This window comes from Physeter macrocephalus, unplaced genomic scaffold (assembly GCF_002837175.3).
Source record: "Physeter macrocephalus isolate SW-GA unplaced genomic scaffold, ASM283717v5 random_385, whole genome shotgun sequence".
NCBI classification, from domain to species: Eukaryota; Metazoa; Chordata; class Mammalia; order Artiodactyla; family Physeteridae; genus Physeter; species Physeter macrocephalus.
Window position 1 is genome coordinate 18,443 of NW_021145671.1, and position 20,662 is coordinate 39,104.

The following is a 20,662-nucleotide window of genomic DNA, read 5'->3' on the forward strand; positions in this document are numbered from 1 at the left end:
GTGCGCGGGCCTCTCACTGCTGTGGCCTCTCCCGTTGCGGAGCACAGGCTCCGGACGCGCAGGCTCAGCGGCCATGGCTCACGGGCCCAGCTGCTCCGCGGCATGTGGGATCTTCCCGGACCGGGGCACGAACTCGTGTCCCCTGCATCGGCAGGTGGGCTCCCAACCACTGCACCACCAGGGAAGCCCTCCAGTCCTGCTTTTGCTGCTAAGTTTTTAGGGCGTCGGGTCCATTTCCTGAAAGGTGGTGAGAAGGCCAGCCAGCTGTGAATGGTGGTGGGAAGGGCAGGCGGCGGGTGGGAGGGACAGGGCTGGCAAAGGCCACTCAGTGGGGCGTGCTGGATGGTAAAATGAGGCCATGTGGACAGGTCCATGTTGATTCTACACCTTCTCTGTCCCTTCCCTCCTCCTTGAGGCAGGGGCCTTGGGGGAGGTGATACCCACAGGGCGGTCAAGTTCACCACCTGCCCTCCAGACACTCCTTTTGCCCCCAGGGACCTGCCACCCTGTCCACCCAGGACTGAATACCATCCGTTCACTGATGACTCCTGACCCTGTGTCTCTCCTGAGCTCCAGCCCTGGGGACCAGCCACATCCCTGACATCGCCCGGAGGCCCCGCAGTGTCCCGACGTCACCCATCCCCTGGCAGCTCCTCATTCACACCCCCGGCCAATCCATCACCAGGTGCTGTCAGCTCCACCTCCAAATATATCCCAGATCCACCTTGCTCTGCATCTCTGCCACCGCCAGGCCACCACCAACCCACTCCAAACCCTCCTCCTGTCAGCATGGGCTCCAGCTCACCCCCCACCGTTCAACAGACACCCTGCCTTCTTCAGGACTCAGTGTCCCCACCTTCAGAATGCACTGGGGTTGTGTGAGGTCCCTCAGCATCGCTGACTTCTGGGGCTGGATCATTCTCTGTGGGAGGCCATCCTGGGCGCCGTGGGGTGTTAGAGCAGCATCCCTGACCCCCACCCCATCGACGCCAGGAGCCCCCGAGTCGTGACAACCACAGACGTTCCCAGACATCGCCCACGTCCCCCGGGGGGCGGGATCGCCTGGGTGAGACCCGCTGTCGTAGATGATGGGCACAGGGAAGGCATCCACTGGCTGCCCCAGGAGGAGACAGGCTGATTATCAGCCTGCGTTATAGATGGGGAAGCAGGGGCCCAGAGAGGGAAAGTGACTTGCCCAGGGTCACACAGCAGGTGAGAAGCAGATGTAAGACTTGAATCCAGGACTCCACACCCTGTCTTCCCACGGTTCTCCCAGGGTCGGGGCCTGGGTGGGAGCCCATCCTCGTGGGACCTGACTTCCGCCAGCTCTGCAGACCCAGGAGCCTGCCCTGTGCCAGCCGGGCAGAACTGTGAGGCCCCGGGGCTGCCCTTGGCGCAGCGAGGCTCCCTCCCCCCACGCCATGGTCAGCGAGCGCGCGGCTTGTGGCCAAGGGTGGAGGAGGCCCCGGGGGCCAGCCTGGCCCTTCCTGGGCTGCGGGTGCAGCCGTGTTGCGGCTGAGTCCCCACGTGACTGTTGACGTGGGAAAACCTCCTTGCCACGTGGACTGAGCGCTGCTCACGCTGAGAGTGGTGCAGACCAGACCCCCTGAATACCCAGGGCCACCCCCCCTCATTTTCCACACGGGGAGCCAGAGCCTCGGGGCTGGTGGCCGAGAACCCTCCCATCTCTTCTCCCCAGCGAGGGGCAAATCCCACCGGGGCAGGGCTGCCCTGGCCGCACTCCAGGACTCCCTCTCTCCCTCTGAACCCCAGTGGGCCAAGCGTGGGTGCTGGGAGCTCAGCAGCACTGGGGCCTTCCTCGGGGCACTTTTTTCCCATTTCAAGCGTCCAGTGTGTTTTTTTTTAGTACTTTCACATATATGTGCAGCCATCACCTCTAATTCCAGAACATTCCCTCACCCGCAGAAGAAGACCTGTCCCCATGAGCACTCACCCCTTGCCCCCTGCCCCAGCCTCTGACAACCCGCTCTCTGTGTCTGTGGATCTGCCTGTTCTGGACGTTTCCCATCCATGGAATCACACGCTGTGTGGCCTTCTGCGTCTGGCTTCTCTCACGGAGCGTCGTGTTGGGTGGGCAAACAGGCAAGACATGCAAACACATCCATGAAGTAGATCGTTTGGGAAAAGTGGGGGTCTGTTATCTGGTCTGATGCTTTTGTCCAGCATGGCCAGGAAGGCCTCTCTGAGCTGAGTCATGAACGGCGGGCAGGACTGAGCAGGTGAAAGGCCGAGAAATGGTGTTCCACGTGGAGGAATCCGCCGGGGCAAAGGCCCTGGGGTGGGAACGGGCTGGTGCTTGGAGGACAGGAAGGGGGGTTGCGGCTGGAGGCTCAGGGTGCGTCTGAGTTTGGATCTGGGGGGTCGGGGCTGGCAAGGGTGGAACCACGCAGGGCTCTGAACCCACCGTGAGGTGCTGGGACTTGATTCTGAGAGTGCGGGGGAGTCACGGGGGGACTTGGGGCAGGAGCAGGACGTATCTGAGCTGGAGTCTGAAGATGCGTCTGGCTGTGTGTGTTCTGGCCCTGTCACCCCACATCATCTGAGGCTGGAAACTTGTGTCTCCTGCCTGGACAGCACTGTCCCAAGGGCGGGGACCACGTTCACCCTCTTTCTGCCCCCCCCCCCCGTCACCAACACGCGCAGAGCTGGGTGCTCAGAGGGCCCAAGAACGTCCAACGAATGAAGCAGAGAATCGGCGAAATCCCGCGCCAGGACGCGCTCTTCCGGGTCGCCATGGGAGCCCGCCCCCGACCGCCTTGGAAGAGACTTTTAAGGCCCTGAGCCTCAGCTTCCCCTTCTGCAAAAGGGACCCATGTGACTTAACAGCCGCCTCCCGGGGCTGATGGAGTGGCAGGTGAGAAGTCAGAGAGAAGATGCTCTATAACCTGGGCGCCTTCAGGAAAGTCTCCACTGGGTGCCGGCTGGGGTTCTGCTCTCGGCCAAGTCCTCACCTCATCCGTTCATTCATTTATTCATTCATTCAACAAGCACTGAATATGGGCACCTTCTGTGTGCCAGGCACTGCTCTTTGAGGGAAACAGCTTTGAACAATATGGACGGAATCCCTGCCACTCATCCACGGGTGATAAACAGAGAGGAGTAAAACAGAAGCCACGTGTGGACAGGGCTACGGAGAGAAAGAACGGGGGAGGTGGGGGTCTGTGGTCGCCCCCATCCAAAGATGCCCGCGCACGACCTGATCCCTGGAACCTGCGAGTGTTACTTTATGTGGCAAAGGGGGATGAAATTAAGGATGCTGAACAGTTCACCCTGAGATGGAGACGACCCTGGATTCCCCGAGGGGCCCAGCGTCATCCCGGGGTCCTTATAAGAGGGAGGCGGGAGGGTCAGAGGCAGGGAGAGACGGGAGATGCTGCGCTGCTGGCTGTGAGGATGCAGGAGGGGCCGCGAGCCAGGGATGCGGCGCCTCTAGAAGCTGGAAAAGGCGGGAACCGCTGCTCCCCTGGAGCCTCGGGAAGGACCAGCCCTGCCCAGGCCTGGATTTAGCCCCGTGAGACCCCAGTCAGACTCCTGACCCCCAGGACTGTGAGAGAATCAATGTGTGTGGTTTCAGCACTAGGTTTTGTGGTGATTTGTGGCAGCAACCTCAGGAGACTCACGCAGGGTCTTTGCAGATTTGAAGAGGAGGTGGGTGGAGGCCTCCGCAGGGCTGTGCGCCTGCTCTGCGGGCTGGAAGGTGGAGGGGGCCGAGCTCCCCGCAGGGTCTGCCATCAGCCTCAGCTGCAGTGCAGGGACCGACCCCGGGGGAGGAGCCCGAAATCTGTCCGTCCAGGCAGGACCTGGGCAATGGAGACCCCTCCTCCCCTTCGCCACAAGCTGTCCTTTACTCAAATTTACCAGGAAGTTCTTAAGCCGAGGGGGCTGGGGTTGCCGGGGCCCCTCCCCTGGACCAGAGGCAGCCCAGCCCCAGGGGCTCTGGCCAGGTAGCTAGCTCCCTCCTTCCCTCCTGGCCAGGGCCCCTCCCCCTCCCATCCCTTCTATCTTGAGCCAGCTTTTGCCCCCGACAGGCCACATGGGACTCATCCTCCCGACCCCTCTCAGGCTGGGGGATGCTGAACACTCCCTTGAGCAAGGCTGAGCCAGGCCCCTCCTGCAGGCAGCACCTGAACCCACCAGGAGGCCGGGGGCGGGGGGAATAGATGGTTGCAGCCAGCTCCTCTGTCCCCGGGGCCGCAACTGGGGCCAGAGGGAGCAAGGGCAGTGCGGCTGGCAGGTCCTCAGAGCGTTCCCTATTCAAGCGACTAGACCGACTTGGGAGGTGGGGCCCAGCCACAAGCAGCGACCGGCCCTCTGAGGCCTGCTTTTGGGGACGCACTGCCGACCCCTCAGGATTGGTGCATTCTTTGTCCTAGATCCGGGCCCTCCCGGGACTTTGATCCATGACAATTCATTAAGCCCTAATTAGCCTCCAGCTGCCGATAGTCCCTGTTAACCCTTCGGGGGGCTGGGGGCCTCCCGACCCACTTTCCTTGTCAGCCTGTGCAGGGGGGGCTGTGGACCGCCCTCTGCAGGTGAGGCCTCTAGATCTGGAACCACGTTTTGAATGTACTGTATAGCACGGCCGCTCAGCCACCAGCCCAGCCGAGCCCTGAGGGGGGAGAATAACGAAACCCACTTGGAGAAAAGGAGACTGAGGGTCAGAGTGGTCCCCAGCTCGCCTGGCAGCACTCAGCTTGAGAGTCAACATGTGAACCCGGGTCTGATGCCAGCTCCCTTCCACTGAATCCCAGAGCCCTACTGGAGGGTGGATGGACGGCCCTCTTAAGAGGCCCAGGATTGACATGGGGTGGTGGGCGGCTCGCCCGGGCCCACCCAGGACAAGCTTTGCTTGGAGAGTTCTCCAAGAGGCTCCCTACCTGGTGACTAGGTGGTGACTCAGGGGAGCCCAAGAATGACAGCATTGTGGGAAGAGAAATCAAGTTGATGCCTAAGATCTGCTTTGTAATTCCCACTCAGCAAGGCACCTTCGGATCCCAGGCATCATGCGGGGGTGGCTAGGAGCAGCCACCTCCATTCTACAGATGAGCACACTGAGGCCGAGCAGGTGCAAGGCAGAGCTGCTGGGGTACCAGTGAGGATGATCATGGCTGCCCCACAGTCACAGAGCATCTATCTCATGGCAGCCCCATGCCGGGGGTGCAACGCACCTCCATTTATTACATCCCGTGTTGATGTCCATCTCAAAACTGGAGCTCAGAGAGGGGCTGTCCTTTGCCAGAAGTCACCAGCTGGGACGGGGAACAGAGAAGCAGGCCGAGGACAGCTGGCTTTAGCCCTACTGAGCCCTCGTCCCATGGTTGGGCATCCCCTTCCCATCTCCCCACGCCATCCAGGTAGAGCGGAGGAGCTGCATCTGTGGGGGAAGCCTATGGGGTGGGCCCACGGGGTCTTCCAGCTCAGATCCTGTCTCAGATGGCTGCCACTCCAGCTCAGTGGGGAACGGAGCAAGGCAGTATGCCCGCAGCCCGATGGCCCCAGACCTCTCCCCGCTTGCCTGCACCTGGTTTCCACCAGTCTCATCCACAGAGACCCCGTGTCCTCCACCTCTGGGCACTCACACGCCATAGCCTTCCCAGCCTCCACACCTCCTCCAGGGAGCCCTCCTGGGTTGCTCCAGGTTTCAGAGCCCTGCTGTCCCTGAAAGTTCCCCCATCGAGCCCCAGATGGTTCCTCTGCTGCTGCCATACTGCAGCAGACACCCCCTCCCCATTGCCCCCACCAGCAACCATCTCTGTACAAACATGGATTCACCAGGCACTGCTTGTTAAAAATGCAGGTTCTGGGGCACAAACCCCAGAAGTTCTGGTTCCTCAGAACTGGGGGGCCGGGGTGCCTGTGTTGTCAGTGCCTGGGGCACATGTTGAAAACACCAGCCATAAGGCGGTCTCAAAAATAAGAACCGGGTCCTTTCTTGCATCCAGATCAAGCAAGGCATAAGGTGCTGTCCCCCACCCCACCCCAACTTGTTGAATGGGGCTCAGCAGCCTCCCAGGCCTGGCCCCAGAGACCCTGGGGGGCACCCATGCCCAACCTCACAGGATGGAGAGAAGCTCCCCCGACCCCACCCTTGCTGCTGCTTGGACACGGGCCCTCAGTGCAGGGGGCTCGGCCCTGTGCTCCCAAATCCCTCCCACCCGGCTGAGCTGTCCCCAGCCCCGGGGATGCCGCAGGTCCTGGTGTGGACCCCACACGCTTCCTTCTCCTTCCTGGCAGCTCGGCACCCCCTAGGCTGGACCAGACCCCGCTGGAGGGGAGGGCAGGAAGGCTTGGGGCTGACGCTACCATCCCGACCGTCGTCCACCCCCAGACCTAGCCAGTCCCCCTTCCTTCCCCTCATGGAAGGGGGCGCATCCCCCAAGGCGTACCCATTGCCCCAGAGAGAAGCCCACCTGCCTCCCTGCTCCTCGGCGCCCCAGGGGAGGAACAGGGGGACCCCAGCATGGGGAGTGGCCCCCCAAAGTTTCCAGGGGGAGCGCTGGGGGCCTGGCGAGGAGCAATGAGCCCGGGAGGGGCGCTCAGTGAGAGTGGTCCCCGGGCGAGGGCGGGGCGAGGGGGGGGGCGCTGCGGAGCGCAGGAGCAGCGGGGTCTCGGGGTCCGGCGCGGCCACTCACCTGGGCGGCTCTGCCGCGGACAGGGCGCGGGCTGCGGCGCGGGGGCCGCCCGGAGCCGACAAGAGCAGCCGCCACCTCCCGGTCCACCGTGCGCGCCGCCGCCGGCGCGTGCCCGCCGCCGCCCTCCACGGCGCGCGGTGCGGGGACGCGTGGGACTGCGCTCGTCCGTGCGCGCGGCCCGTCGGCTGGGGTGCGCGGTGACCCGACCGCAGGCAGGTGTGAGGGGATGCGGGGCGCGAGGACACGTGCGCGCAGGTGCCGGGGCTTGGCGCCAGGGCGGCGGGTGGGGGAAGGGCAGGGCGTCCAGGACCCGGGAGCGCCTGCCGCTCGGTGCGCACCCGACGCGGTGGTGCGAGTGAGGGCCACCCCAGTGGCCGTGGCTTGGGTGGGCCTGCAGAGGCTGCGGTGCAGGAAACGCAGGGCTCTCCATCTGTGACCCTCTGGGATCTGGCCTCTCCCCGCTGACCCCACTCCAGGCCTCCGCCACCTGGCACCTGCCCCAGCCTCTTCCGGTCCGGCCAGCGCTCCGGGCCCATTCCTCACGTGGGCCCCAGCGGATGGTTAAACACTGGCCTCTAGAACCAACTACGGCTCCCTGTCGCCCTCAGATTCATGTCTAAACTCGGTGTGTGTTTCTGGATCTTCCCTACCCGTGCCTTCCTTCTGCCGGCCGCCTCACTGCTTCCCAGTGAGGCCCCCTCGCCCCTTTTCAAACATGCCAGGCTCCTGCCAGTCTCAGGGCCTTGGCCTTCGCTCTTCCCTCTGCCTGGAATGCCTTCGCCTGCATCCTTTGTTGGCCAGTTTGTAATCGCTTATTTATGCTGCGGCTCAGTGCTGTGCTCAATGGATGTGTGTGGAAAGAATGACCCTTTTACTTTTACTGTGGTGGTTTGGGGAGCCGTGGGCACCCCCAAACTTGGGAACCTCAAGTTAGGCGGGAGGCCTGCCTCATCTGATGAAAGGCGTCTTGTTGGAGCAGATGTCCTAGAATCACTAAAAGTTGGGGTGAAGTGTCCCTACCCTGACTCCCAGGGTGGGATATTGTGCAAGCCAGGGCAGAAATGGAATCAGGAGTGGAGTGTCCTGACCCCCCAGGACAGAGCCTGCCCAGCATCGGCCCTGTTTAGGGAGCTCACGCTGTGGAGTCCAGTGTGAGAGGCAGGACATTACTGCAGTGTGGGAGGTGCAGGGGCAGAGGACGGGGTGGGGACACCCTCCCCCCCCCACCCCCGTCATGCTAATACACGATTAATTAGCGAGATTACTGAGCACTTACTATATATGCTGGGCTCCTTTCTAAACACGGGCCCTCTTGTGCTTGCTGCAGGGTCATGGTTACAGGCGGACACTTATTATTCCCATTTCACAGATCAGCAAGTCGAGGCTCAGAGATACCATTTGTCCCAAGCGAGGGGCTCAAGGTGGGCCTGGCTGCCCAGGGGGCTGGGCGTGTAACCTCGCATGATCCACCCCCACCAGCCTTCCCTGCCCGCTGTGCCCTCCCGGCTGCTTCCATGGTGACCTGGCATCAGCTCAGCCACCTGTGATTCGAGCAGGCTCCGTTCCCAGACTGTCGTGTTGGCCAGAGGCCCGGAAACCGCATCCCAGGAGGCCGTAGGCCAGGTCTCCATGGGACAAGGGGGCAGATCCCTTTCCTAGCCAGCAGAGTTCCAGGAGGAGGACGTGGGCTCCCCTCCCTCGTGGTTCCCCGTCCCCACGGACAGCCCAGCGCCCTCGTAGAGGAGTCACTGCTGCAGAGGCTGTGTGACCTCAGGGCAGTCACTTCCCAGCTCTGAGCCTGTCTCCCTCTGTAAAATGAGGCTCTGATACCTGCCACCCAGGGCTCTAGGAAAGCAAGCACTTTCCTACTGTGTGCCAGTAGGTCTGTGTACCAGGTCAAGTGCCAGGCCGGAGGGAGGAGACGTGGCGGAGGGGGAGGGCTCGCCATGGGCCTGGGGGAGCAGACTTGTGAGATTATCACAAAAGGGGGTGGTGGAAAACTCAGCAGATGATACCCGGTACCCAACCTAGGCTGGGGGTCAGGGACGCTTTTCCAAGGAGGGGGTGCTTGAGATGAGTCCTGCAGGGAGAAGGGGGTAACCGATGCGGTGGTCAGGGTTTGAACCTACTTCCTGCCTGTGGAACTGTGGGAGACTTCCCTGCAGCCTCAGTTTCCACATCTGTAAAATGGGGACCCAAACAGTACCCGTCTTCTAGGGCTGCAGAGACCCCACTCAGTGATGGAGGGGGACACCAGGGCCCTCAGTGGCTCTGCCCAGCTTGCATTCATTGCTCCGGAAGGAAACCTGGCTGAAGGGCAGGATGAGGTCTCGGACACTGCCTGCCCCAGGACCTTTGAACAGCTGTCCCCTCTGCCTGCAGCGCGTTCCCCCAGCCATCAGCCTGGCTCACCCCTTCCTGACTCATGGCTCCACCCTTTGCCTCCTTCTGTCCCCTCTCTGCCTCCTCGGCACTCTCTCCAGTTAAGACACTGTGTAATTTACTGATTTGTCCTGTTTATCGTGGGCCCTGCCTTCTTCTCGGCCGCAGCTCCAGCAGACACAGAGTAGGCGTCCAGTAAGTACTGGCCGAATGAACCGATAGTCCAGTGACATTGAGGGCTGTAGGTTTTGCCCCCGGAGGTGGAGGTTCTGGGGGTCTGAGTAGGGAAGCATCTACCGCTGCCCGAAACCACTGTCTTGTCTTCTCTCTGTCCACGGTCAGCATCAACCTGCTCTCTGTGCCAAGAGGGAGCCCGGGGCCACACAGTAGGTCCTCAGCAACTGGCTAGAATGTACACATCGTCATTGCTGTTCCGTTGCATTTAGCAAGGGGAGGGAGGTGGGCTCAGCGGCTGGGTGGCCTGTCCCGGCCCAGCATCCCCAGTGGGATGCTGCCGTGGGGGCCGAGGGGGACGTGGGAAGGGGATGCGGCCAGGGGTTCCAGCCTCCCAGGTGGTGGGGCAGCAGTACCTGGTCGCCAAGGTTACGACCGCCTGTGATGGGGATGTTGCCATGGAGACAGACCCCCCGGGAGGAGAGGGTGGCTCCAGATGGGGGAGCTGTGGCAGGGGCAGGGGGCCTGGAGGTGGCTGCCAGCCCAGGGGGCTTCCCTAACCCCCGTGTGTCCCTCTGGGTGGGAGTGTCGCGGGGCCGTGGCTCTCCCCGTCCTGCGTCCTCATGCCTGGGAAAGCCAGCAGGAACCCTTAGGTGGCAGTCATTATTTCTAAAATTAAGAGCTCTTCTCTCCTTCGTTCTCTGGCGAGATGTGCAGGACTGGCGGTCGGGGGGCCAGGGGAGGACGGGGTCACGTGGCCTGGGAGCCTCAGGTGTGGCTTTGGACAAGAGCCTTTCCCTCTGTCACAGGAGCAGAGCCCTGGATTTCTGGCAGGCCAGAGAGCAGAGGTATTGAGGCCTTGGGCTCCAGGCCCCTGGGGCTGTGCTGGTCCCCTCAGGGTGACCTTGACTAACGACCTAACCTCTCTGAGCCCCAGGAACCTCATCTGTAATGTGGGAATCACAGCAACTAGTCCCTCGAGGTTGCTGGGAGGATGACACAGGCCTGTATGATTCACAGGTCTGTCTGCCCGATCCACGGTAAACAGCCTCGAGTGGTTGGTTAGCTGATGGTATTTACTGAGTCAGCATTTTCCCGGGCTGTGCATGGGGGTGCTGGTCCCCAAACGCGGCTCCCGCCACAAAAAGGGGCCCAAAGCCAGACTGCAAGGCAAACATCACAGGACAAGCTCTGAGGGCCCCAGAGGGTGGGAGAGGCCTGCCGGCAGAGGGCCCAGTGTGGGCAAAGCCCGCAGGGCTGCCCAGATGTGGCGCTGGGGCCTCCGCAGCCGTTCTGTGTGGTCAGGTGGGGCCCTCGAACTGACACTAGCCTCTTGTGCAAGGCAGGCCCTAGTCGGCAACTCCCAGGGTCCCAAGTAAGCGTAGGTCCCTGGTACGATTGTGAGAAACGGCACCCTCAGGGCCTCCCTACGTGCACCCCATGGAGCTTACCAAAACCCCGCTCTCTTCTGGTTGAATTGACAAATTGACCAATCTGGCCTCAGCCTGGGGACCCTACAGTGCTCCACCCTTGGGGCAGGTACCATTTTGATCCAGCTGAGGGGTGCTGGGGCCTGAATCACAGCAAGTATTTTCAGCAGGTAATTGTAATTCAGCAAGTAAGTCTTGCAGCAGCAAGCAGCTTCAGATTTTGCAAATAGGGCCCATCTTAGTTCTTCCTTCCCAATACTTACCATTGATTTTGTTCTCCTGTCCTATCTCACTGTTCAGGCTCTCAAGTACAATGTCCAAGGTGACCGTGGGTGTCCTTGCCTTGCTCCTGGTCTTAGGGAAAGCATTCGTTTTTTCACCATTTACGGTGATCTTAGCTGTCAGTTTTTTCACAGATGGCCTTTATTAGGTTGAGGAAATTCCCTTCTATTTCTAGTTGCCACGATTTTAACCTGAATGGGTGTTGAATTTTGTCGGATGCCTCTTCTTCAGCTATGACATGGTCATGGGTTTTTTCCTCCTTCATTCTGTCGATGTGGTGAATCACACAGATGGATTTTCCAGTGTTAAACCAACCTTGCATTCCTGGCCATGACCACTTGGTGGTCACGATGTTTGGATCCTTTGGATCCAATCTGGTGATGTTTTGTGAGGGGTCCTTGCATCTGTATTTGTGAGGGATATTGGTCTGCGGTTTTCTTTTTCTGCAGTGTTTTTGACAGGTTTTGCTTACACTGCCCTCATATACCAGGTGGGGAATACTCCTTCCTCCTCTGGTGTCCGAGGTTGGATTCGTGTTATTTGTCCCTTAAAAGCTTCGGGATAAGTTCTGAAGTAGAGCTGTCAGTACTTGCTGACGGGTGGGATGCATGGGGCGGGGGGTCACGGGTGACCCCAAGGTTTGGGGCCTGGGCAAGCGGGGGACTTGTGGGGATGGATCCTGGGATGAGGAAAGCTGGGGAGGCGGCAGGCGGAAGGGGGAGCATCAGCTTGGGGCACATTAATTTGGGGTTCCTCTAAGCCACGCAGTGGGTGTGGATCTGGTGCTTTGGGGGAGATGGGGGTGGGGGCGCAGAGGTAGGGAAAGGAAGCTCAGAAATTAGCGACAGGGTGGGGCCCAAAGGCATATCCCCCTGGATCCCAGGCTCCTGGTCAGCCCCCTCAGCCAGGAATGTTGTTTTCTCTCTGGGCTCTTCATTCCTGGTGAGTCCTGACCCCTGCAGGCTCCAGTCAGCATGGCTTGGGGACGGGACGGGGTGGGTCAAGGAGCTGACCTGGGCCCTGAACACAGGCAGAGAGCATGAAAACACATGCACTTTTCAGCAGAGGACATTTATTGCACATCAGAGCCAAGAAGCTCCCGGTCTGATGGAGTGGATGGGGTGGGGTGGGGTGGGGTGGGGCGGGGGTGGGAGGCACCATTCCTGCGGACAGTGAGGGCTGCAGGCGGGCTTGGAGCTGGGGAGGAAGCGAGAAGCAGGAGGGCCAGACCCCCAGGGGGCGTCGCAATCCAACAGCCCCAGGGATCCAAGACCCCTCCCCCTCCCCCTCCCCCCACCCCATTTGCAAAGTAAACAAAAGCTTCTTCCTTTTACATCCACATCCACGTCTGAGTCCAGGCGGAACTGGATTCCTCTCCTGCCTCACTGGCCAGCCATGGGGGGCTGCAGGGCTCTGCGGCATCACTGGTGCTCCAGGGTGGAGATGAGGGCTCCCCAGGTCTGTGGGTGGCAGGACCAGACCTGGTCATCAGAACGGGGGAAGCTGTTCCCTCCCAGCTCCTGGGGCCAGGTGGGCAGGCGGTTCCTTCCCGTTTGCTTCCCACCCACCTAGCTTTGGGTCTCAGTTTCTCACCCACGAGACAGCCTTCAGAGCACAGGAGGGATTTGGGGGGCAGCCCGCCCCCTGGGTTAGGCTCCTGGCTGTGTGACCCAGTACACGTTGCTCAGCCTCTCTGGGCCTTAGCTTCCTCATCTGTGAATGGGGATAAGGAAAGGGTTTGGGGTGGGGGGTTGAGTGAACCAGAAGGTGTACGACAGCCCAGCCTGTTGCTAAAGCTGTTCTGGGGACAAGGCAGCTGTGGGGAGGGGCAGGGCTGACCCGTCAGCAATGTCAAGATCCTGTCCACCTTCAGGAGACTCTGGAATCGGCCGTGGGGCGGGATCCTAGGGCTCTCCGGCTGGTCTGGGCCTCAGCAGACAGCACCTGGAAGCTGTGGGCTGTGCTGACCGTGGGCACGTGGAGCAGGACCGGCCCCCCGTCCGACGGCCACAGCCCCTGCCCGGTGTTCCAAGGCCCGCGCTGACCGTGGGCAGGGAGCTGAAAAGGTGGGAACTGGGCAGGGGTCAGCGGGGAGCCTCCAGACGGCATGGTGGGCTGGCTGGCAGGCTGGCTGGCTGGCTGGCTGGCTGGCCGGCCGGGGATGCCGGGGATTTATACGGGGGCTAGGGGGCGGAGGGGGCGGGATCAGTATCACCAGCTCATTTCTCCCTCTTCCTGCTCTAGTCTCCGCCTCTGTGTCTGCCTTTCCTAGTCTCCCTCAGTCTTCCCCTGCGTCTCCCTATCTGCCTCTGGCCTTCTCTTTCTCAGGCTCCTTGTAAAATATTAAAATTTCAATATAACACTCTGTAAAATATTAAATATTAAATTTCTCCTCATGAAATAGTAAAATGTTAAGGATAGGCTAACATCCCCCTTTCATCACCATCTTCAATCCTGGGTCAGCAGGATCTTTCTAGATCCTTCTCTATATATTTAAAAGCATAGAAACAGAAGATCTTCTTAATAAGGATCATCTTAAAGAAATGGTGTTACACCACGCACATACATACACTTGTATGTCAGGAAGCCTCAGTGACCTGTCACTGCGTAACAAATATCCCCCAACGTAGGGGCATAAAAATTTATTATTCCTCATGATTCTGGGTTGGCAGCAAAGTTCCTCTGCTGGGCTAACTCAGTGTCACCTGGGCTAACTCAGGAGGCCTCAGACACACGGCCGCCTCTGGGCAGTTTTCCAAGAGGACAAAGGTAGGAGCCGCAGGGCTCCTTGGCAGTTAAGCTCTGAATGCCACAACGTCACTGCTGCCGTATTCTTACCATTAAACCAAGTCCCCAGATTCCAAGGGGTGGAGAAACAGACTCCCCCTCCTGCGAGGGAAGCTGCAGGGAATTAGCGGCTGCACAAAGAGATCTATCTACCTCTCTGTGAAAAGGTGCTTTGTATTGATATTTGGCCGGAAGAACCTGAGTTTCTCCAGCAGATCCCGCAGTGATGGGCAGCTAGGTTATTTACGGTCTTTTACAAACGAGGTCATAGTGACTCTCTAGGGTGGATACGGTTCAGTGGAACAAGCTCATCTTATCCCCCTTTCTGGGGAGTTCTGCCTGAGCCCCCAGGAGGTCAGGGTCTCCCTCTCTTGGGCCCCCGGAGGATCTTGTTCTCAGCCTCAGACTTGAACACAAAGATCTGTGCTCTTAACCAATTCCCCGTCCAACAGCAGCCCAGTGCCCGGCCACAGAGTGGATACCGGATGACTTCTCCTGAGCTTAAAAGAGAAGGAATGGGACCTCAGAGAGGTTGGGACACTTACTCCCAGCCACACAACAAGTGGTGGAAGGAGATTGGGGCCCCAGGCTTTGTGGTCACAGAGAACTTTTGCACTCATCAGCTGGGAGGTGAGGGGTGGGTGGAGAGCGTCTGAAGCCTCTGAGGGCTGTAATGATGGAGCAGAGAGGCTCCGGAGACAAGCCTTGCTTTCTGTGCAACCGAAGCTGGGAGCTGGAAAGCCAGGTGTCCTTGTCCTTCTGTCCTGGCCCCTGGCTGCCCCAGGGCTCTAATGAGGTCTGATTAGCCTCCAGGCCTCACTGCTCCCTCACCCCACCCCACCCTGGGGTCCGGACCCCTGGGCCTTCTGACCCCGAGATCTGGGTCTCAGCCTTTGCGTCTCAGCCTCAGAAAGGCAGGCTGGGTGTGTGGAGAGAACTGAGGCGCCGGTGCCCAGGTTCTTGCCCCTCCACCGTGTGTCCCCCCTGCCGGAGTCGCGGTCCCCCGGCTGTTGAATGGGCATGGGAATTGCCCCCAAGAGCAGGATGCCTCGGGTTGGATGCTGGCAGTGTGGGCGCGCCCAAGCTCTCCGTCACAGCCTTCCCCGGGGCTGTGACCCCAGCTAGCCCAGGCCCCCCCGCTGCCCAGCTGCTGGGGCTGAGGCCCCTGATGAGGCAGCTGGATGAGGCAGGGCCGCCAACCGGCAGGGAAGCGGGGCGGGAGGGGTGAGCACGTGGCGCTTGGCCGTGCGGCCCCACGACTCATCCCCGGCAGCAGGGCCACAGCAGATCCTGGATCCCCGCGATAAGCCGGCTGCTTTCAGCTGATCTGGTGGCGACGAGGGACAGGTAGCGTGGGGGCCATCAGCCGGCTCCCCTGGAGCGGCGGGTTCCGGTGTGTCGGCAGCTGCTGGCGGAGGCCCTGGTCTGCGGTTCCCGCCAGGACAACCCCACTCACTCCCGGCCCCGCTCGTCCCCACGTGCCCAGCGCTCCTGAGTGACAAACGGCAGACACGTGCCTGCTCTCAGCAGACGGAGCCGGGGAGGCAGGGTCCTAACGAGGACGCTGGGCTTAGGAAATGGGGCCAGCAGAAAGCCCTGCGTCCTGAGGCCGGGCGTGGGGACATTCATGGCCATGGCCGCTGGAGTCGCCAGCTGAGGGGCGGGGCGGGCTCGTCCTCTGAGCTGAGGCGGGAAGCGGGTTGGGCGAGGAGGTCGCGGAACTGGGCGGACAGCAAGGCTCCATCCGGCTTGTCCTTTGTGAGGTCACGGCTGTGCAGGGATGTGACGAAGAAGGACCCGGCTTTGGGGGACCACTCGGGCCGGCGTACAGAGGCACTGAAGTGACAGGGCCCGCCGCCGAGAAGGCTAGCCGGGGGGTCTGCATGGGCTGTGGCCCCGGGGGGCTCCGCAAAGGCTCCGGCCTCCACGTCCCGTGCCCTCACCTGGACTGTGCACGCTCAGTCACCTCCGAGCCCCCCAGCCCTGCGCCTGGACCCCAGACGGCACGCAAACTCTGCTGGATGGACCGCATCCCTGGGGCCCAGGTCTTGCCAGAACACGAAGGCTGAAAGCCAGAGTCCAGGGCTCCTGGACACTTGAGGTTTGCAATTTTATAAAGAAAACAAAAACATAAGCTATACAAAAAGGCAAGTTCCATTCCCACGGGTGGCCCGAGTCCTGGGGGCGGGGCGGGGCGGGGCGGGGCGGGGCGGGGCGGGGCGGCCTGGGCCGCTAGGCGTCTTGCTGCTGGATGAAGGGGTTGGGGATGGCTTCCATGCCGTCCTGTGGGCAGATGAGCACCACGGAGGTGCCCCTGCACACCACCAGGCCCAGCTGCCGGGTGTCCTCCGTGAGCTTGTACTGGTCGTCGGGGTCTGCGGGAGAAGAGGGGTGGCAGTGAGGCGGCGCGGGCTCAGAGGCTCAGGAGGACCAGAGAACCAGAGATGGGCCTGCGCTGGGGGGGGTGGGGAGAGCAGGCCAAGGGCCCCAGTCCCAAGCCAGCTGGCAGCCTCTCCCCGAGACGGACCACGAGGCTCAGGAAGAGCTCTGGAGACAGCCGCGTGCAGCCTGTCCTCCTTCTACAATGAGGACACAGCCCGGGGGACAGCGGAGACCGAGTTCTCAGATGGGCGGCAGAGAAAAACCCCATCTGCAGAATCTCGGAAGCCCTGTGGGGCCACCAGTCACCCCCGTGCCAACGGGCTGTTCACAGTGGGGCGAGGGACCCGGGGAAGTGACGGCACGCCGAGGAAAGCTCTCCTGAGGTCACGGTGGCGAGGCCTCCGTTACTGTTACTGCACGACGGCGGGTTGGGGAGGCCCGACTTGGGGTGCGGCTCCCCACTCCCAGACCCCGCAGGATGACAGCTGTCCAAGCCGGCCCCTCCCCTCCCGGAACCGTGTGCATGCGTCGGGGCCTCCGTCCCAGGGCCGTTCTGGGGGCGAGGAGAGGGCGCAGACTCGGCCAAGGAGCGAGGCAGGGCCCAGGTGGGAGCGGCCTCTGACGCGGGAACAGCAGCCACGCCTCCAGGGCTGCTCCGCCCGGGCCCGGCTAAGCGCGTGGCACACCCCCAACTCCCTTGGTTTTCCCTGCAGCCCCACGAGGTGAGGCTGTCCTTTTCCAGAAAGTCGTCCGCCCAAGGAGGCCAGGCCGGGATCCCAGTGTGCGGGCGCCGGGCAGGCTCAGCGGGAAGAGGGAAGGCGGGGGCGAAGCAGGGGCCCCACGGGCCGCTTCCCCACAAGGAGGGCCTCTCCCTGGGCGCCCTTTGACACTTCTGTGTGGCTCCGTTAACTCTTCACCACACCAACGTGTGTCTCGACATCGACGGTCCCCAGAAAAGGCGCCCCTTCTCTCCTAGGCCTCGCGGTCCCCGTCATGCTACGGTCGGGCTGAGCCGGAGAACCTGCTGGCTGATGGGCAGGGGCCGGCCTGACCACCATGCGCAGGGTCTGGGGACCTGGGGGGACAGGGAGTAAGGGGGAGGGGGCCCTCTGTCAGCAGCCGGGGGTCAACACACAGGGACAGCAGGAGATAAGGGGGCAGCAGGCTTTCTCACGGCGGGCACAGCGTCTCTCTAGCCCCGCTGCGCACGCCTCAGCCCCAGCGGGCACTCAGTATCGGTGAGGAGCGGATCTGGAAACTACTCCACCTCCACCTCAGACCAAGTCCTGAGACGACCGTCTACTGAGCCTCGCCAGGACAGCGGGAGACCCGACACATCTGTCAGCCATCTGATCCACAAGGCACAAGGTTCACAGTCAGCAGCTGGGTGGCGGCGGAGCAGCTTTGGAACAAACAGTAAGGAACGCCCAGCGAGGACGCCTCCGAGCCCCACGGGCTGCACTCACCTCTCATGTACTCGATGGTGCCATCCAGCACGAGGTTGAGCAGCGGGTCAAACCCTTTCAGGATTCCACTGGCTTGTCGGAATCACCGAGAAGAGAAGAGAGACAGACGGGTGTGAGATCAACGGTCATCCCGGGCAGACGCGAGCTGTGCCCGGGTGTCAGCACGTGAGACTGGGGTGCCCCCGCCGGTGAGGGGTCTCCCCAGCTGGATGCAGGTGCGGGAGCAGCCTCTCCAGGGACGGGACAGATGGGAGACCACGGGGGAAGCAAGAGAAGGGCTCCCGGTCGGGGAGCAGTGACGGCGGACCCCAAAGGCATCACCACCACAACACAGTCGGCAAAATCCGCCCGCGCCTGTTTTGTAAACAGTCTAACTGGCACCTGGCCATGCTCATTCGTTAAATGTCGCCTGTGGCTGCTTTCCTGCCGCGATGGCAGAGTGGCGTAGCTGCAACAAAAGACCGTCTGGCTGGCGCAGCTGAAAATATTTCCTGTCTGATGTCCTACTGAACAAGTCTACCAGCCCTGCCCGAGCGCGAGGCCCTGGCTCGCTCATCCCTCTCCTGCAGAACAAAGACCGTGAAGGCACCCACCTAATGGGGTTACGGAGAGTGACAAATCCAGTAACACATCCAGGCGCTCGGCCCTGGCCGGGCAGCCAGCCTGCACCCGCGGGTCTGCCCTCCTCACCAGGATGGGGGCGCTGCAGCAGGTGGGCCGGATGCTCAGGCAGAGCCAGCATTCCCCCACCCACCCCGCAGTGTGGGACGGGACCCACGATGGGACGTCAGCCTGTGCTCAGGCTGCAACAGACAGACGGCTTCGTGGATCTCATTAACGTCCATGAGTCGGTCGACTTCCAGTATATCTAAAGAGAGGCTGTGCTAGGCGGGCCTGACCTGATAGGTGAGCTGGTACAGGGACGGGCCCTTTCTGAAAAAAGAGATTTCAAAAATCAGATTTTCCTGCGGGTCTGGAAGACGTAAGTGCAACGCCGTGGACACAGTCCGTGGCAGGGGTGGTGAGCAGCCTCTAGGAGCCCAGGGGGTCCCTGGCCAACTCCTGGCAGAAAATGGGGACCCCAGGCTTGGAAGAGGACCCTGGGCCTGAGACGACAGGCTCTCAGAGACACTCCTTTACTGCAACCGCGCCAGAGACCTGAGCCTGAGGCACCCAGAGTCTGGAACCACAGGCGCTGTGAGATGAAAACGTATGTTGTTTAAGCGTAGAAAACGAACACTGGCGCCTTGAGAAGCAAGAGCCCCATCTCTTCATACATCCCAGAGCCAGCACGGTGCCAAGTGTTTGTTAAGATTCCGATCCTCACTGCATTGGGTACCTAGACGGGCAGGCGCTGTGTTTTTAGCCCTCTGACGCTGCCCAGTCAGTCATCCACATCTCAGGGAAGGAGGGATCCGGACCACTGTCTTACAAAATAAAGAAACTGACGATCAGAAGCAGCTGAATAAGTGAAATGTTGACCAGGCTCTCACTAAGTGTTGGGAACCCTGTTAAACACGTTACCTGGGGCTTCCCTGGTGGCGCAGTGGTTAAGAATCCGCCTGCCAATGCAGGGGACATGGGTTCGAGCCCTGGTCCGGGAAGATCCCACATGCCGCGGAGCAAGTAAGCCTGTGCAGCACAGCTACTGAGCCTGCGCTCAAGAGCCCGCGAACCGTAACTACCGAGCCCTCGTGCAACAACTACTGAAGCCCGTGTGCCTGGAGCCCGTGCTCCACAACGAGAGAAGCCACCGCAATGAGAAGCCCGCGCACCGCAACGAAGAGCAGCCCCGGCAGCTAGAGAAAGCCCGTGCGCGACAACGAAGACCCAATGCAGCCAAAAAATAAACAAATAAACAAATTTATTTTTTTAAAAAAAGAAAAACACGTTACCTGCTTTAAACACTTTAATCTCAGTGCCACTACTGAAGTAGGTGGAGTTAATAACCTCTGACAAATGAGGAGACTGAGGCTCAGAGAGGGTAGCAACTTGCCCAAAGTCCCACAGCCAGTGAGCTGGGGCTGTGCCATGGGCAGCGCTCCCTGCGTAACACTGCAGCATCCTTCCTGCCGTCTTCGCACCAGACTCCAACAGCAAATTCAGAGTTAAAGCCTCACAATAACAGCATAAAGCCGCAAACTGTGACAGGTGCTACCAGGAACTTATAACAACAGGGGCCTGACCTGGGGTGGAGGTGTGGGGGTCTGGGAAAGCCCCCCAGAGTAGTCTAGAGCTCCCTGCATTACTCAGGTACAAAAACGTTCATCCCGTTACCCTGGAACAACCGTGAACAAGGAGACGAGATTAGTTTTAAACAAACCCTTAAGGCAGCTTGGTGGAAACTGACCATAGGGCCGTGGTTCGCAACTGGGGCAATTCTGCCGCCCAGGGGACACTAGGCCATGTCTGGGATGTCACGACTAGGCGGCTCCTGGCACTGAGTGGGTGACACCAGGACGGCCCCCAACGGAGAAAAATGCGGCCCCAACGTGAGCAGCGCCGAGCCTGAGGAACCCGCAGGTTCAGGACGACCCGTGAGGAGCTGGGACAGTCGCCTGAGTGAGGCAGGACCCACAGGAAGCAGAGCCGTGAATCCCAACCACTGTAGCTTCCGGTGAGGTTGGGGACCCTTTGCGTGCCTCAGTTTCCCCACCTGCAAAAGGGGCGTAACCGTTCCTACCTGCCGGCGCCGTCAGGCCAGCACGAGGTGTCCAAGCCTAGCGCTTAAAGCGCAGCCCAGGCATCCGTTATCGGTACCGCCGCCCGTTACTCCTCGTGGACCGTGGAGGGGGCGGGCGGAGGGGCCTCACCTTCTCGGCCTCCCTGGAACTTCACTCGGATCGTCTTGTCGATGTACTTGGACAGGTCCAAGATGCTCTCCTTCTTTTTCTTCTCTTTGTCCTGCAGGGGAAACAGAGCTCTGTGAGGCGGGGAGCGCGGCAGGACTCCGCCCCGCCAACCCCGCCAGCCCCTCCAACCCCGCCAGCGGCGCCAACCCCGCCAGCCGCGCCGCACGCTCACCGCCATCTTGCCCGGCCGCGTCGCTGTGCGCAGGAGCCGCCGCCGCGCCCTTTGTACCCTGCCCCGCGCGCATGCGCGGAGG

General features: G+C 61.2%; 1 protein-coding gene across 3 annotated transcripts; it reads right to left on the reverse strand.

Moving 5' to 3' along the window:
* Positions 1-15,794: 15,794 nt before the first annotated feature.
* Positions 15,795-20,653, reverse strand: LSM7 (LSM7 homolog, U6 small nuclear RNA and mRNA degradation associated). Of its 3 annotated transcripts, none has more exons than XM_028485396.1 (4): positions 20,581-20,653; positions 20,370-20,460; positions 17,557-17,624; positions 15,795-16,083 (listed from the first exon to the last, which is right to left on the reverse strand). In XM_028485396.1, exons 1-4 carry the CDS (start codon positions 20,651-20,653, stop codon positions 15,941-15,943), a joined length of 375 nt encoding a protein of 124 aa, XP_028341197.1. In that variant the 3' UTR covers positions 15,795-15,940. The 3 variants fall into 3 exon arrangements, with proteins under 3 accessions (XP_028341197.1, XP_023990196.1, XP_023990195.1); XM_024134428.2 differs by having other exon boundaries at positions 17,557-17,628; positions 20,370-20,477; XM_024134427.2 differs by having other exon boundaries at positions 17,557-17,628; positions 20,581-20,650.
* Positions 20,654-20,662: the final 9 nt, after the last annotated feature.